Source organism: Adiantum capillus-veneris, chromosome 14 (genome assembly GCF_014529385.1).
Source record: "Adiantum capillus-veneris isolate H3 chromosome 14, ASM1452938v2, whole genome shotgun sequence".
Taxonomy (NCBI): Eukaryota; Viridiplantae; Streptophyta; class Polypodiopsida; order Polypodiales; family Pteridaceae; genus Adiantum; species Adiantum capillus-veneris.
This window is the reverse complement of record NC_140944.1, coordinates 119,993,231-120,006,544: the sequence shown is the minus strand read 5'-3', so window position 1 is coordinate 120,006,544 and position 13,314 is coordinate 119,993,231. Positions and strand designations below refer to the sequence as shown.

Sequence of the window (13,314 nt, the reverse complement as noted above, 5' to 3'; positions counted from 1 at the left end):
ACTCAGGCTGGTCCCTGCCGCATAGGAGAAAAGAGAAGCCAACCGCTAAGTCCAGGGCCTCTATCCCTCTAGCTGCAAGGAACAGTACATGAACTTTGAAACAAGCTGCCTCAAAGTCTCGTGAGGGGTCGCCGAGAAACCGTGTAAAGTCGTAGGCAAAGAAATCCCAACGATGATGAATGTCGAAGCTCGTCAGTCCACAAGGAACTGTTGCAAAGGGGATGTCTGCACCAGAAGGGGGGTTTGCAAGAAACGATGTCCCTCTCTCGCCAAGCGACTCGTAGCAAAAGTGCTTCCAAGAGATCTTTTAGCAGCCGAGGATGGTCCTGCCCCGGGACGGCTGCGGGGAAGGTTTGATGTTGAAAACTGAAAACGCTGGTGCAAATCTGAGCCTTGTCGCAAAGAATCTGCAAAACACTAGGAGGTTGACCGTTGTGCTGATAAAAAATCTGGGCTGAACTGGAGTCTTGTTGCAAAAACGCTAGTGTTTCTGTTGGTCCTGCTGTTGCCGGCTACTCTGCAATGCAAAAACGCCAAGGCTGATCTGGGGATGAAAACGCTAGGGCTTACAGATGGCTGAAAACGCTAGGGTTGTTGCGGGGGGGGGGGGGGTCTTGCTGAGAAGGTGCCTGTTGAGCGCTGTGTTCCTGTTGCCTCTTCTGCCAGAAAGTGCTAGCGCTAGGTTTCTTTATATACTTGCTTGCTAAAATTGCCCTACCTAGTTCCCAACAAAGGGGGCTTAAAAATAATAAGTGAAAATCAGCTAAAATAGGGAAAAGAGGTCTATGCACTGTAAAAATGCTCTTTTTGGGTTCTAATGGTAATCTATTGATCATGCTGTGTGCAACCAGAGGATATGCATCTAATCTAAGTGTCTGGACATGCACGGTCTGCGAAAGACTCACAAAAGTGCCAGAACACTTCCTAATCTAGGCTGACTGAACTGAACTGAACCCATGTCATGAAGTAGCTTATCCACGTACACGTAGGGTTAGATGTGCACGTGACAGGCAGCTTCAAGCCTATCTTGCCAAAGGTTTTTGAACCTAGTAAGTTTTCGTGGGGCGCCTCCGTTCCTCTTGCTAAAAAGGATGGAGGAATGCGCTTCTGCATGGATTAAAAAGGTCTCAATAAGTATTCGTTACCTCGCATGGATTACCTTATGGATTGACTCTCGGGTGCTCATTATTTCACCAAGATCGACCTACGTTCTAGGTACCATTAGATACGGATACATCCGCGTGATGTTCCAAAAACCGCGTTTCCTACATGGTATGGACATTACCAGTTTTTGCTTTCACCCTTTAAGTTGACCAACCCTTTAAGTTGACCAACACTCCTGCCACTTTAAAACAAATGATGAATGATCTCTTTCGTTCGTTTGGGAAAGTGAGGAGTTGTGTCGACGACATCAGGACACCCTGCCATACGCCGTATTTTGGCCTTGGTTGGCCGGTATTTTTATTGGCCGCACATGAAAGTCTTTGTTAAAAAGTATGTGCCGAAATACGCGCAATGTCAGCTCAACAAAGCTGAACGACAAAAACGCGCACAATTATTACATCCTTTGCAAATTCCCGATAGCAAATGGACCAACATTTCTATGGACTTTGTAGTTGGATTATCCCAAACCAACCGTGGGCACGATGCCATTTGGGTCGTCGTCAATCGACTCACGAAAATGGCGCCATTTATCTCTACATGTTCCACCGTAAACAGCAACTCAGCTCTTTGTGGAACATTTATACAAATTATATGATTTGCCTGATGAAATTGTGAGTGATCGTGATCCAAAATGTACAAGCAATTTTTGGCCATAAATTGAAGGCCCAAAGTGTCTGATTTTGTGAATTGCATGCTATGTGGATGTACTGTCTTGCGGAGATGGTCATGGACATGGTTTTCTTGGTTGAAATGTCAAATAAAAGAATATAAATCTAGTAGTAACAAGATTTAGTAGATCAAGACATCCGTCAAAAGATCAATGCGGTCTAAATGTGATTGCTAAATGGTTACAATGATCAGGATTTGTATCTCAGACCTCAACAAAAATGTGGTTGATCATTGACTGATTTCTTTGTAGAAATGTTAAATTGGTGGGTCTGGTGCATGAGTACATAGTCAGTGTCTACTAAAGAGAGTTTTTGTCCTCTGGCTGTTTTTGCACATAATCAATGGTGATGACAATTTTTTCAAGAGGAGAGAATGTAACTAAGTGATGACGCGGCACACCCATATGGAAGAGAAATGGGCGAGTGGACAAAAGAAGCTGAACCAACCAACCTAAAGAACTTCTGACCACCGACCAAGGGACCTAACCCTAAAAATCCCAAAGCTTGAACTCTGAGGAAGACTTCTGTAAAACGCACTGACAGGCTGACATGGCAGTTACGGACTATTGACGTGACAAAACTATACAAAATTTCGCAAATTGCGTTGCAATGTTGGCGTGGCATGCTATACAGATTTTCGTAAATAGTTCTCGGTAGTTTTTGCGCGCTATCTTTTGGAACCAAAAGCTTTTGGAGTTAAGTGCTTTTGAGGAAAGTACTTTTGGGGCTCTACTTTTGGGTGCTCGAAGGCGAGAGACAGGACAATAGTGGAGATGGGAAGCCCAAAAATAGGCGGCCCTCGTACTATGCAAAACAGGCCCCACTCCCTACCACCTGTCCCTGGGAGAAACCGAGACCGACTAGATAAATCCAAAGAGATGTCATAACTCTTAACAGACCCTAAAGCCCGTTCTCTCCAAGGTTGGAAAGTGCACGTACAAGGATTTAACCTGAACGAACCCTCACTTTCCTACCTAGAAGATGATCCTCCAAAACTCTAGATAGCAACAGCTTGATAGGAGTAGTCTTGCCATTACGAGTAATCACGAGATAAGGAGTGTACCACTAGAGTTCAAAGGACTACGGCCCTTGCAAGACTACCTCTCTTGTAGTATAGCAAACAGAGATTAAGAAGCGGGCCATCAGTAACTTTATGCATGGCAAAATGTAGCATCATGCACCTCTATTCATCAAGATACTTTCTTCCAAAAAAATCCACATCCTTGGACGATAAATTCGAACGAAAAGGAAAAAAAGATTCCAAACTGGTCTCAAAGCTAGGCATCACAACATAGCTCCTTACCATATCCACTGTATGATCCGCAATAATCACACGTTGCTTACAGACGAAGCTAGCTAGAACTGCATGCATTATTATCTTGCCATTCTAGTATAACGCCCTTCTTTTAAGCATTATTATTCTACCATCTACAGCACCTAGAGATCAATTTAGTGGTTCTCACTTTGTAACGTTGGATGTTCAGCGAGCGGACACTGACATTCTACATTTATGGTGTCCAGGGGACACTAACATTCTACATTTATTTCTCTAGAAGGCAACTTTCGCCTACTCCAAACAACTCACTCTCCATTTATTTTTGCACAAAAAGTGGTTGCATACTGTGTACAAAAAGACCTCTGGAGATGCTTAAAGGCCTATCACCCAAAGGATGTACAAGACGGGGAGTACAATGCGAGGGCTATGTATACATCAAGGTGGCAAGCTCTCTCTCTCTCTCTCTCTCTCTCTCTCTCTCTCTCTCTCTCTCTCTCTCTCTCTCTCTCTCTCTCTCTCTCTCTCTCTCTCGTGGAGCTTCTACTCTTTGCATCACATAAACTTAGACCATGGGTCAATATACAAGAAATATACGAAAATTCCTGAAAGATGTACAATAAACCGTTGAGAAAACGCCCATACCCACAAGATACATCAATGATAAGATCCTATCAATCGTGAGAAGCTTGGGAAGCCTACACAAATCTGCCAAGTCCATCTGGTCCAGTGCTAGTAACCAAGATAATATAAAGTATTTGTTGTAAGAACCCTCCTGTGCACTCATAAAATCCATGGGGCTGAAAAGCTCCTATGCCAAGCCTCCAAAATCATACGGATCCCCTCTCTCTCTCTCTCTCTCTCTCTCTCTCTCTCTCTCTTCCTTCCCACAAACTCTCCCTCTCACACAAAAATAAAGAGACAGCGAAGCTCACCTCCTCGTTCGACGCAGCAGCCGTTGGCAAGCCCATTGTCATAAACAGTATACTATACAAACGGGCAAATCCAGCTAAAAGGATGCAAGGGTATATTCGGAATTTTTGAAATTTGAGGGGTATTTTGGGTATTATGATAAGTGTCCCTTATTATTGTCGATCAACAATGGCACCTCTAGCTCTGTCTCTCTCTCTCCGTATCTCTCTCTCGTTGTCTCCCAGTTCGCACAGAGAGCACTCGTCGAAGAAAGGAGTTGCTGACACGTGGCAGGGATCACTGGTCAGGTTGCCTTCAGTTGCGGCAAAACAAATGTTGGGCCTAGTAACTATGTAATGGAATTGGCCTATTAACTTGAGAGTAGCAAAAATTAATGAGAGTGCTTTTGAGAAATTACTTTGTGAGCATACGGGTGGACATAATTGAAGATAACAACATAGGCATAGCAATTAGTTAACTTGGCATGAACAATACTTTAGCAAGAGAGAGAATTTAGAGAACATGACAACAGTTGAGGGCCGGATTTGTGTGGAGACGGTCCCCCCTCCTATAGGCATTTGTATTATGATTTCTCCCATTAAGAGAGACTTGTTACAATACAATCTTTGTGTTCCTTGTGACCTATGTGATGCAATGAAGATGGAAAGCTTCATGCATCACAAGCATAACATAAACTTTGAAGAAAGCTTTAACTATCCCAAGCCTCAGTCCTAAGACCTCAAACACCTTCGAAGTCGGAGAGAGCTAGCAGGGAATGAGGGTAGGGAAGAGGAAGAATTAAAATTTCATAGGAGAAAGAATTAGTTCCTCACTTAACATAACTCTTCTTGCTAGCATACATAATAGCACAGTAATAAAGATTGAGAAGATGGCAAGCTTAAGCATTGAAGCATGGCTCTTGGTTGGATTTGCACTCCATAGCCAAGAGTGTTGGTGTAGGCTCTCAACTTCTCAAGGAGCTTGGAGAAGGAGATGGAGCTCTTGCACTTTGCATAGCACACAATGAGAGTGTTTGTGAGTGTGTGTGGATGAGTATACCTCCTAAGCAACCCCCTAGCTTGCTTGGGTCGACCCCCCCCCACCCCCCCTCCTTGTAGCTCATGCTTGAAGCTCATTGGACCCCTCCAGGCCTAGCCAATCATAAGCAGGATTCATACCAAGCAACAAGGGTAGCCTTGGGACAAGTGTACCCCTTTCCCCTTTGAGAGAGAGGACTTGATAAATGCAAAATCAATTAATTAAATCTCCTAAATTATCATTGGACCCCTTGGGTAGCCAACCAATAGTCTTCAGGCACACCATGAGGGCAACATGAGGAGGAACTTGACAAGTGCCCCCTTTGCTTTCTTTGTACCAAGTAGGCCTTGTGTGAGTGTGTGGGTGTTCTCTCTCATCCCCCCTCATGTAGGGCTCGCCCCCTCCTTGTAGGAATTAGATCTTTGACTTTTAACACCTCAAGCCCCTCAAGCTTAGGCTCAGTTCCCACCACAAGCTTGGCCCTTAAGCACTTCAAGCTTGGGCTGGGTTCTCACCTCAAGTGCAGCCCTAGCATCTCTTCTGTCACATTTTTTGATCCAAATCATCCCATATCTCACACAAAGGATCTATATCATACCTAGCACCAACTTGCAACAAAAAATATCCAATTTGATGAAAAAGTTAATAATCGTGATTATTTATTTTTTTACCAAAATGAGCTCAAATTTCAACTTTGATCTTATGGGACCAAAGTACATGATGTTCCAAACCACCAATCAAGTTTGATCAAATTTAGATCACAAAAACCCAAAATCCCTTTGTATCTACTGTTTCACAGTTTGAAGCCTAAATCTGGTATCATTTCTCACCTCAAGTACAGCCCTAGCATCTCTTCTGTCACATTTTTTGATCCAAATCATCCCATATCTCACACAAAGGATCTATATCATACCTAGCACCAACTTGCAACAAAAAATATCCAATTTGATGAAAAAGTTAATAATCGTGATTATTTATTTTTTTACCAGAATGAGCTCAAATTTTTCAACTTTGATCTTATCGGACCAAAGTACATGATGTTCCAAACCACCAATCAAGTTTGATCAAATTTAGATCACAAAAACCCAAAATCCCTTTGTATCTATTGTTTCAGAGTTTGAAGCCTAAATCTGGCACCATTTCCACCTAGTACACTCAAATGAGCCCACACTTCACCCATAGTATCTAAATCACATATGTTTCAAGCTATGATGTCAAAAATGCAAAAAGTTTGAAAATTTCCCCAGCCATAAATAATCCCAATTATTTACTTTAGTTGCAAATTTTGCCTGGATTGCTTGATTTTGATCTTTACATGTTTTTATGCATCTATGCATGTTCATAATTGATTTGAAGAAAAATGGACATCATTTGCCAACAATCTAGACTCAAGGCATTCCAGAGCGGAATCCATGGAATTTTCTAACTTTGACACTATATTCTCCTATTAGGTGCAATGCAAGCGGCTGAAAAAGCAAAGAAGAAGATAACTCAGAAAGAGAAGCTGCAAGAATTTCCACCATACGAGTTGGATTTGAGCTCTATGAAAACGACAAAGGCAACCTACCTATCCAAAGAACAACTTGAAGAAAACAACACTATAGTCTTCACCGGCAGGTTCAAGAGTGAAGATAGAAACAAGGTAGAGTTACAAATGCTACTCAAGAAACTATATGATATAGCCACAAATCCATACACTAAAGAAGCCAATAGAAGACTTGGACTTCAAGAATTCTACGACCAAGAGCCATGTGGAGTAAATTTCCAGTGATCCTATAAACTATTATCCACTATCAAAGAGGATGGATCTGCTCAGATCACGGATCAGCAAGGCTAGAAAGTTGAAGTGGTTATCAACAAGGACATAGTGGCCGAGGTACTAAAGCTGCCAATGGAAGGTATGACAATGAGAGCCAGGATAGGAAGATGGCTTGCACATTCACCAAGGATACAGCTGCCGTCACTTTCTCCGACCTCATTCTAAAGCAAGTGGAGGATCCCGCCCATCTTTATCATCAGCACTTCTACTTCCTTTCAAAGAGACCGCCAAGATACACTACTTTGAATCATGCGGTTGCAACCACTTCCACACAAGTGTTGAAGTCAAAAACAAGGCAAACAATAGATCACGCTCAGTATGCGCTTACAACACTCAAGAGCACAAAGAAGAAAGGAAAGGTAACATATATGGGCGCTCCAAAAGTTATAATCCGAATTGCATACCATGCCATTGGGATGGTAGATAACTTGCCGCAAGTCCCAGATCAGAATATATGGATAGTCTCAGCTCAACCCTCTCCATGAACCACTAGATCAAAGAAAAAAATGGTATATAAATTAGATGATAAATCAGCAGAAAGCTCGCTTGAATCCCACAATAGTGAGAGCTGTGACAATGAGGAAAAGAGGGCAAGGAGAGAGAAAATGAAGAAGAAAGTAGTGGCAAACCATCAGGTTGAACCTCAGCAGAAGAAAGCAAGGTTCAAGAGGGAAAAAGAGTCTTATGAAAGTCGCGAAGCTGCAAGAGAAAACCCGGAATCATGGAGTCCAAGGGAGATCAAGGGTCCACGGACCAAGAAACTCGCAAAGAAGGTCCTAAAAGATCCGAAGGATTTGCTTGAACAAATGTATGCAGAAGCCGAAGCCTTGAAGATACAAAAAGCTCTAGAAGTGCAAAGGAAAGCAAGAGAGGAACCAGTTGCACAACAACCTGAACCACAACATGAACAAGGAGAGATGTCTCCAAGACCCACTTCACTCACTATAAAACAAGAAGACCAAGTCCAAGCCCTTCACCAACTGCTAAATTCAATGAAGGCGACGAAGCAAAGGGAAGAGAGAAACAATAGGAGGAAGCCAGTTATGAACAACTTAAGGAAAGTGACAAAGGTGAAGCTGGACCTTCTACAACAACACAACCAAAATCGGTTGAACCATTTACAAAGCCACAAGCAAAATCCGTTGCACCGTCGAAAGAGCCGCAAGCCGAATCTGTTGGAACTTCTAAGCAGCCTCAGATAGAACGTGAAGAATCGAAAACAACAGATGATGTCATCATTCAGATTAATGAGTATGCAAAGAAGATGCAAATGATAACAGAGAAGATGCAAAGAGAAGCGCTTAGCTGCACTACTAAAGCTAAAGAGTTGGAACAGGTAAGAGATACTCTACAAGGTGAGATCGAGCACAGGATGAACATCATTGAAGATCTCCAAGGAGAGATCAACGAACTAAAAAATGAATCAGAACAACATCAAACTGTCAAGGAAAGACAATAGAAAGAGATGGTAGATTTAGAAAATCTGCTCACAAAGTTGTCAAATGCATGCAAAAGCAAGGACCACCCAAAAGCTGAAGAAAGTGACCAACTGTTACCATATACATGTGGTAGTGATGTGTGTGAACACACTAGGACCGCCGGGGCATTTTTTCCCTCTTTAGGAGGTTTTTCCCACCGTGCATTGTATATACGCCCATCACTCTAGGGCTATCTATCTTTCCATTGCACACTAAGTAATACACTCTCTATTGTGTGCCTTGAGCTTCCTTCATCTTCTCCAAGATGTGTGTGTTTCTCTGCAACCCTAATTCCAAAAATTGGTATCATAGCAGGTCATGTCCTCCCGGGCTTAGTCGCCAGCTGCTCCAGCACACGCCTGCTCACTTTTTCTGATTTCAGTGAGCTTTGGCGAGCGTTCACAGGTCGACAAATATTTTGGGATAGCTCGTAGAGCTAGGTCTGCTCAGAATTTTGATTTGGGCTCATTTCGGCCTCCGTTTCCACTACAGGCAGTACTGCACAGGCTATTTCGCCATTTTGTGCAAAATTTTTGTAAGTGCCAATTTCTGCATAACAGGTGCCTTATAGTCTTCTACTGTTTGTGCTATATAGCACAGGTTGTTCCCGCTCCGTTTCTCCTATTTTTGGGCAGTTTTCTCATCAGGTGCAGCATATACCATGGCTGACAACAACAACACAGATGTGTTCAAGATGTTTGCTGCTGAGGACAGGTTGGATGGGGACAACTACCCTATGTGGGCTTATATGATGCAACATGTTCTTGTGTCAAAGGGTGTCTAGAACATTGTGCAGGGCATTGATGTACGTCCTGGTTCTGAGGATGTAGGCGATGTTGAGGACGTTGCAGGTCTTGCTGCAAGGATTGCAGCTGTTAGAGTTGTTTTGCCTACGGCAGAACAAGCTCGTTGGGATGTTAAGGATGCGCAGGCTCATGCATTGATTGCGTTGTCTGTGAATGGACCATTGTTCCTCACGTCCGTTCAACAAAATTTGCAAAACACGCTTGGAATATTCTAGCAGGTCTTTATGCAAGCCGCAATGAGGCTAAAATTGCTTTGCTGCGTAAAGAGCTGGAGTCGAAGATTATGCATGAGGAAGATGATATGGACACTTTCCTTGCTAGTGTCAAGGACATCAATGAGCAACTTATTTCTGCAGGTGAAGTTATTTCAGACAGCTCCCTTCTGCAGACTGTTCTTGATGCCTTACCAGACTTTTGCTAGTCCTTGGAGACTTATGACCCAAGGAAATCCAGAAGCTGTCAAGTTTGATGCATTATGCACATTTTTGTTGCAAGAGTCGCTTTTCAGAAAAAAATAGGACTAGACAGCGTGCAGTTGAACAGGCTTTTATTGCTTCTCAAAGAAAGGGTGGTAACAACAATGCAACCACTTCTTATGGTTCTGCTGCGAGTGGAAAAAATTCTGTTCCTAATGCTTTTGATGGCAGCAATTCGTTTGGAAATTCTGGTGATAAGGGCAAAAAAAAGATGCGTTTCCATTATTGTAAAGCCAATGATCACTTGATCAAGTCGTGTCCTAAGTTGAAGGCCAAAGAGGCTAAGAAGAAAGAGGGTGGTTCCACTGCAAATGTTGGTTCCACTACAAATGCAGCCATTGTTGAGTCTTCTATGAAAGGAGACTGCGTTGCTAATGTTGATGCAGAATGGGCTTTTAGCACAGAGTGCACTTACAATCCTGCTGTCCATGATGCATGCTTGTCAGTTGCTGCAGATTCACATGTGTGATATTTCGATAGTGGTGCTACAAAGCACATTACCTCACATCGTGAATTGTTTACCTCTCTTGAGTCTGTCCCTCATGGGAATTCAGTCACTTGTGCCAACAACACCTCTTATCCAGTTCAGGGAGTTGGAAAGATTGTGCTCACTGCTGCTAATGGCAGTTCCTTCACACTTGTTGATGCACTTTATGTACCTGGGATCAAGAAGAATCTCTTGTCTGTATCCGCACTTGCTAGACTTGGACTTGTAGTCAAATTTGTGGATGATAGATGTACAGTTCATGATCTCAGTTTTGGTGATGAAATTGTTGCATCTGGCCTTTTGTGCCGTGGGCTGTATAAGCTCACTTTGTATGACAAGTGCGGACAAAATTTTTCAAATGCTGTTGCAGATTCAAGGGCTATTTGAGATGCAAAACTTTGGCATGCACGTTTTGGTCATCTGAATTTTGCCAATTTGCTGCGTTTGCAGAAATCTGATATGGTTGCTTCTTTGCCGCCTCTTGAAGCACCTGTCAAACATGTTTGTGAAGGCTGTACTTTGGGTAAGATGCAGCGTTCTAAATTTCCAAAGGATGGTTCAGTTCATGCCACAAGCAAGTTGTAGCTTGTGCATAGTGATATTTGTGGGCCCATGCAAACTCTGTCCTTGGGCAATTACCTATACTTCGTGACTTTTATTGATGATTACTCTAGGCATGCATGGGTATTTCCACTTAAAGCGAAGTCCAAAGTTTTTATGTGCTTCAAAAAATTTCTGGCTATGACTGAAAATGTCTCGAAATGTACTATGGGCACCCTCCGTTCCGATCGAGGGGGGGAGTATATGTCTCATGAATTTAATGCATTTTTGGCTAGTCGTGGGATAAAACACCAATGTATAGTGCCTTATACACCTCAACAAAATGGTGTTTCTAAGAGGAAAAAAAGGTCACTGACAAAAATGGCACGATGTATGGTCAAAAGTCAAGCTTTGCCGCATTCTTTTTGGCTTGAGGCCATCATGTGTGCCACTTATGTACTTAACAGGTGTCCTACGAAAGCTTTGCAGTCTATTACTCCATATGAAGCATGGCATGATAGAAAGCCTTCTATTGAGCACATGCGTGTTTTTGGCTGTTTGGCATATGCTTTGGTGCCACAAGTGCAGCGCAGAAAATTGGATGATAAGGCTGTCAAATGTATTTTTGTTGGTTATAGTGCTGAAAGCAAAGGTTACAGGTTGTATCATCCACAAACAAAACGTATTCTAGTTTCTCGGGATGTAGTGTTTGTGGAAGATTGTGTTCAGCCCTTGCTGTCATGTACTAGAGATAGTAATGTAAGCTCACATGACATTTATGACACTTTGTTGCCTCTCTTTAGTGGTGGAAATACGAATGTAAATTCCAATGAGGCAAATGTACAGCCTATGGGGGTTTCTGAAAATGTTTTAGATCAGCCTATTACTGATGCAGATGTACATGATGTACTTGATGAGGAAAGGGCTGAAAATCAGTAGGCTAGAGGTATGCCAAAATGGCTGGTGCACACTTTGCGTGACAGTAAATTGGATTCACCTTTGTCTGGTCGTACTCGTTCAGGCTCTCGCCATGCATCTTATGCATCAGATTGTTATGCTTTGGCTGTGTCTACCTTACATGATGTTGATGAGCCTCTGTCTTTTGATGAAGCACATAATTCAGAAAATTGGATGGCTGCCATGCAATCAGAATATGATGCACTTATAGAAAATGACACATGGACTTTATGTGATTTTCCTCCTGGCAAAAAGGCCATTGGTACGAAGTGGGTTTACAAGTTGAAACGCAAGCCGAATGGTGAGATCGATCGCCATAAGGCTCGACTTGTTGCAAAAGGTTATGCACGGCAAAAAGGCATAGATTATGAAAAGACTTTTGCTCCCACTTGTCGTATGACTATTGTACGTTTTCTATGTGCATTGGTAGCTCATTTTGGTTGGGATGTACATCAATCAGACATTGTTACTGCTTTCTTGAATGGTGACATATTTGACGAAGTTTATGTAACGCAACCTCATGGTTTTGTCATAAAAGGACAAGAGGACAAAGTGTGCAGATGTAAGAAGGCTTTGTATGGGTTGAAGCAATCTCCTCGTGCTTGGTATGAGAAAGCTGACACTCATTTGGTTAAACGAGGATTTCGTAACAGTCCAACAGAAAGCACATTGTATGTAAAGCGTGCGGGTGATGTACTTCTCATTGTGGTTCTTTATGTTGATGATTTGCTGATCACTGGACCAAATGAGAGACATGTTGCTGAATTTAAGGTTGATTTGAATGCTACTTTCAAGATGAAAGATTTGGGGCTGTTGCATCATTACTTGGGTATACAGTTTAAGCAGTGTGATGGTGGTATTGCCTTGTGTCAGAAAAGTTACATAGAGACATTGCTATGTAAGTTTGGACTTGAGGATTGCAAACCTATTTTCACTCCCATGGAAACAGGTTTGAAGTTGAGTCTACATGAGGCTGGCGATCCTGCTGATGTCACTCTTTACCAAACTGCTGTTGGCTGTCTCATTTATGTATGTAACACGAGGCCGGATATTCAGTTTGCAGTCTCACAGGTCAGCAAATTTATGCATAGCCCAGGGTCTAAGCATTGCAGGCTGTCAAGAGGATTTTCCGATACCTTAGTGGCACTTTACATCTTGGCTTGTTTTATCCCAAGGGGGGATCATTGCCGCCAGACTTACATGCTTTTTCGGACTCGGATTGGGCTGGTTGTTTTGACACGAGAGTGTCCACAAGTGGTTTTGTTTCATGCTTGGTAGTTCATGTATATCATGGTTGAGCAAGAAGCAACCTACTGTGGCCACTTCGAGTTGTGAGGCTGAGTACAGGGCAGTCTTCACAGCTACGGTTGAGTGTGTATGGCTCAGACGCCTTATGGCTGATTTGGGTGTTGGACAGGACACTCCCAACACTATCTACACTGGCAGTCAGAGCGCATTGGCAGTTGCGAGGAACCCTATTTTTCATGCTCGCACAAAGCACATTGAGGTGCATTACCACTATGTCAGAGAGAGGCTCTCAGCAGGAGAGATCATCTTGGCTTATCTGCCAACACAGGACAACCTTGCAGATCTTTTCACAAAGGCATTGTCTCGTGAGAAGCTTGAAGCTTTCCGTAAAGCTTTGGGCTTACTCCCTTTGTGGACTGATCCTGTCCTCAGGGCATGGCACTTCCCT

At 42.8% G+C, this 13,314-nt stretch overlaps 1 protein-coding gene across 7 annotated transcripts in view; it reads right to left on the bottom strand.

The window, feature by feature from the left end:
- The window catches only part of LOC147443031 (3-hydroxyisobutyryl-CoA hydrolase 1-like), a 53,287-nt gene extending 49,121 nt beyond the window's left edge, over positions 1–4,166 (bottom strand). For 2 of the 7 annotated variants that reach the window (XM_086528976.1, XM_086528973.1), the window contains exon 1: positions 4,041–4,165. In XM_086528976.1, the coding sequence (XP_086385102.1) occupies positions 4,041–4,082 (42 nt within the window). In that variant the 5' untranslated portion in view covers positions 4,083–4,165. Of the gene's footprint in view, positions 1–3,750; positions 3,919–4,040 lie in introns of those variants that run through there. The other 5 variants (XM_086528978.1, XM_086528977.1, XM_086528971.1 and 2 more) reach the window with 5 other exon arrangements.
- Between the last annotated feature and the right edge of the window lie 9,148 nt (positions 4,167–13,314).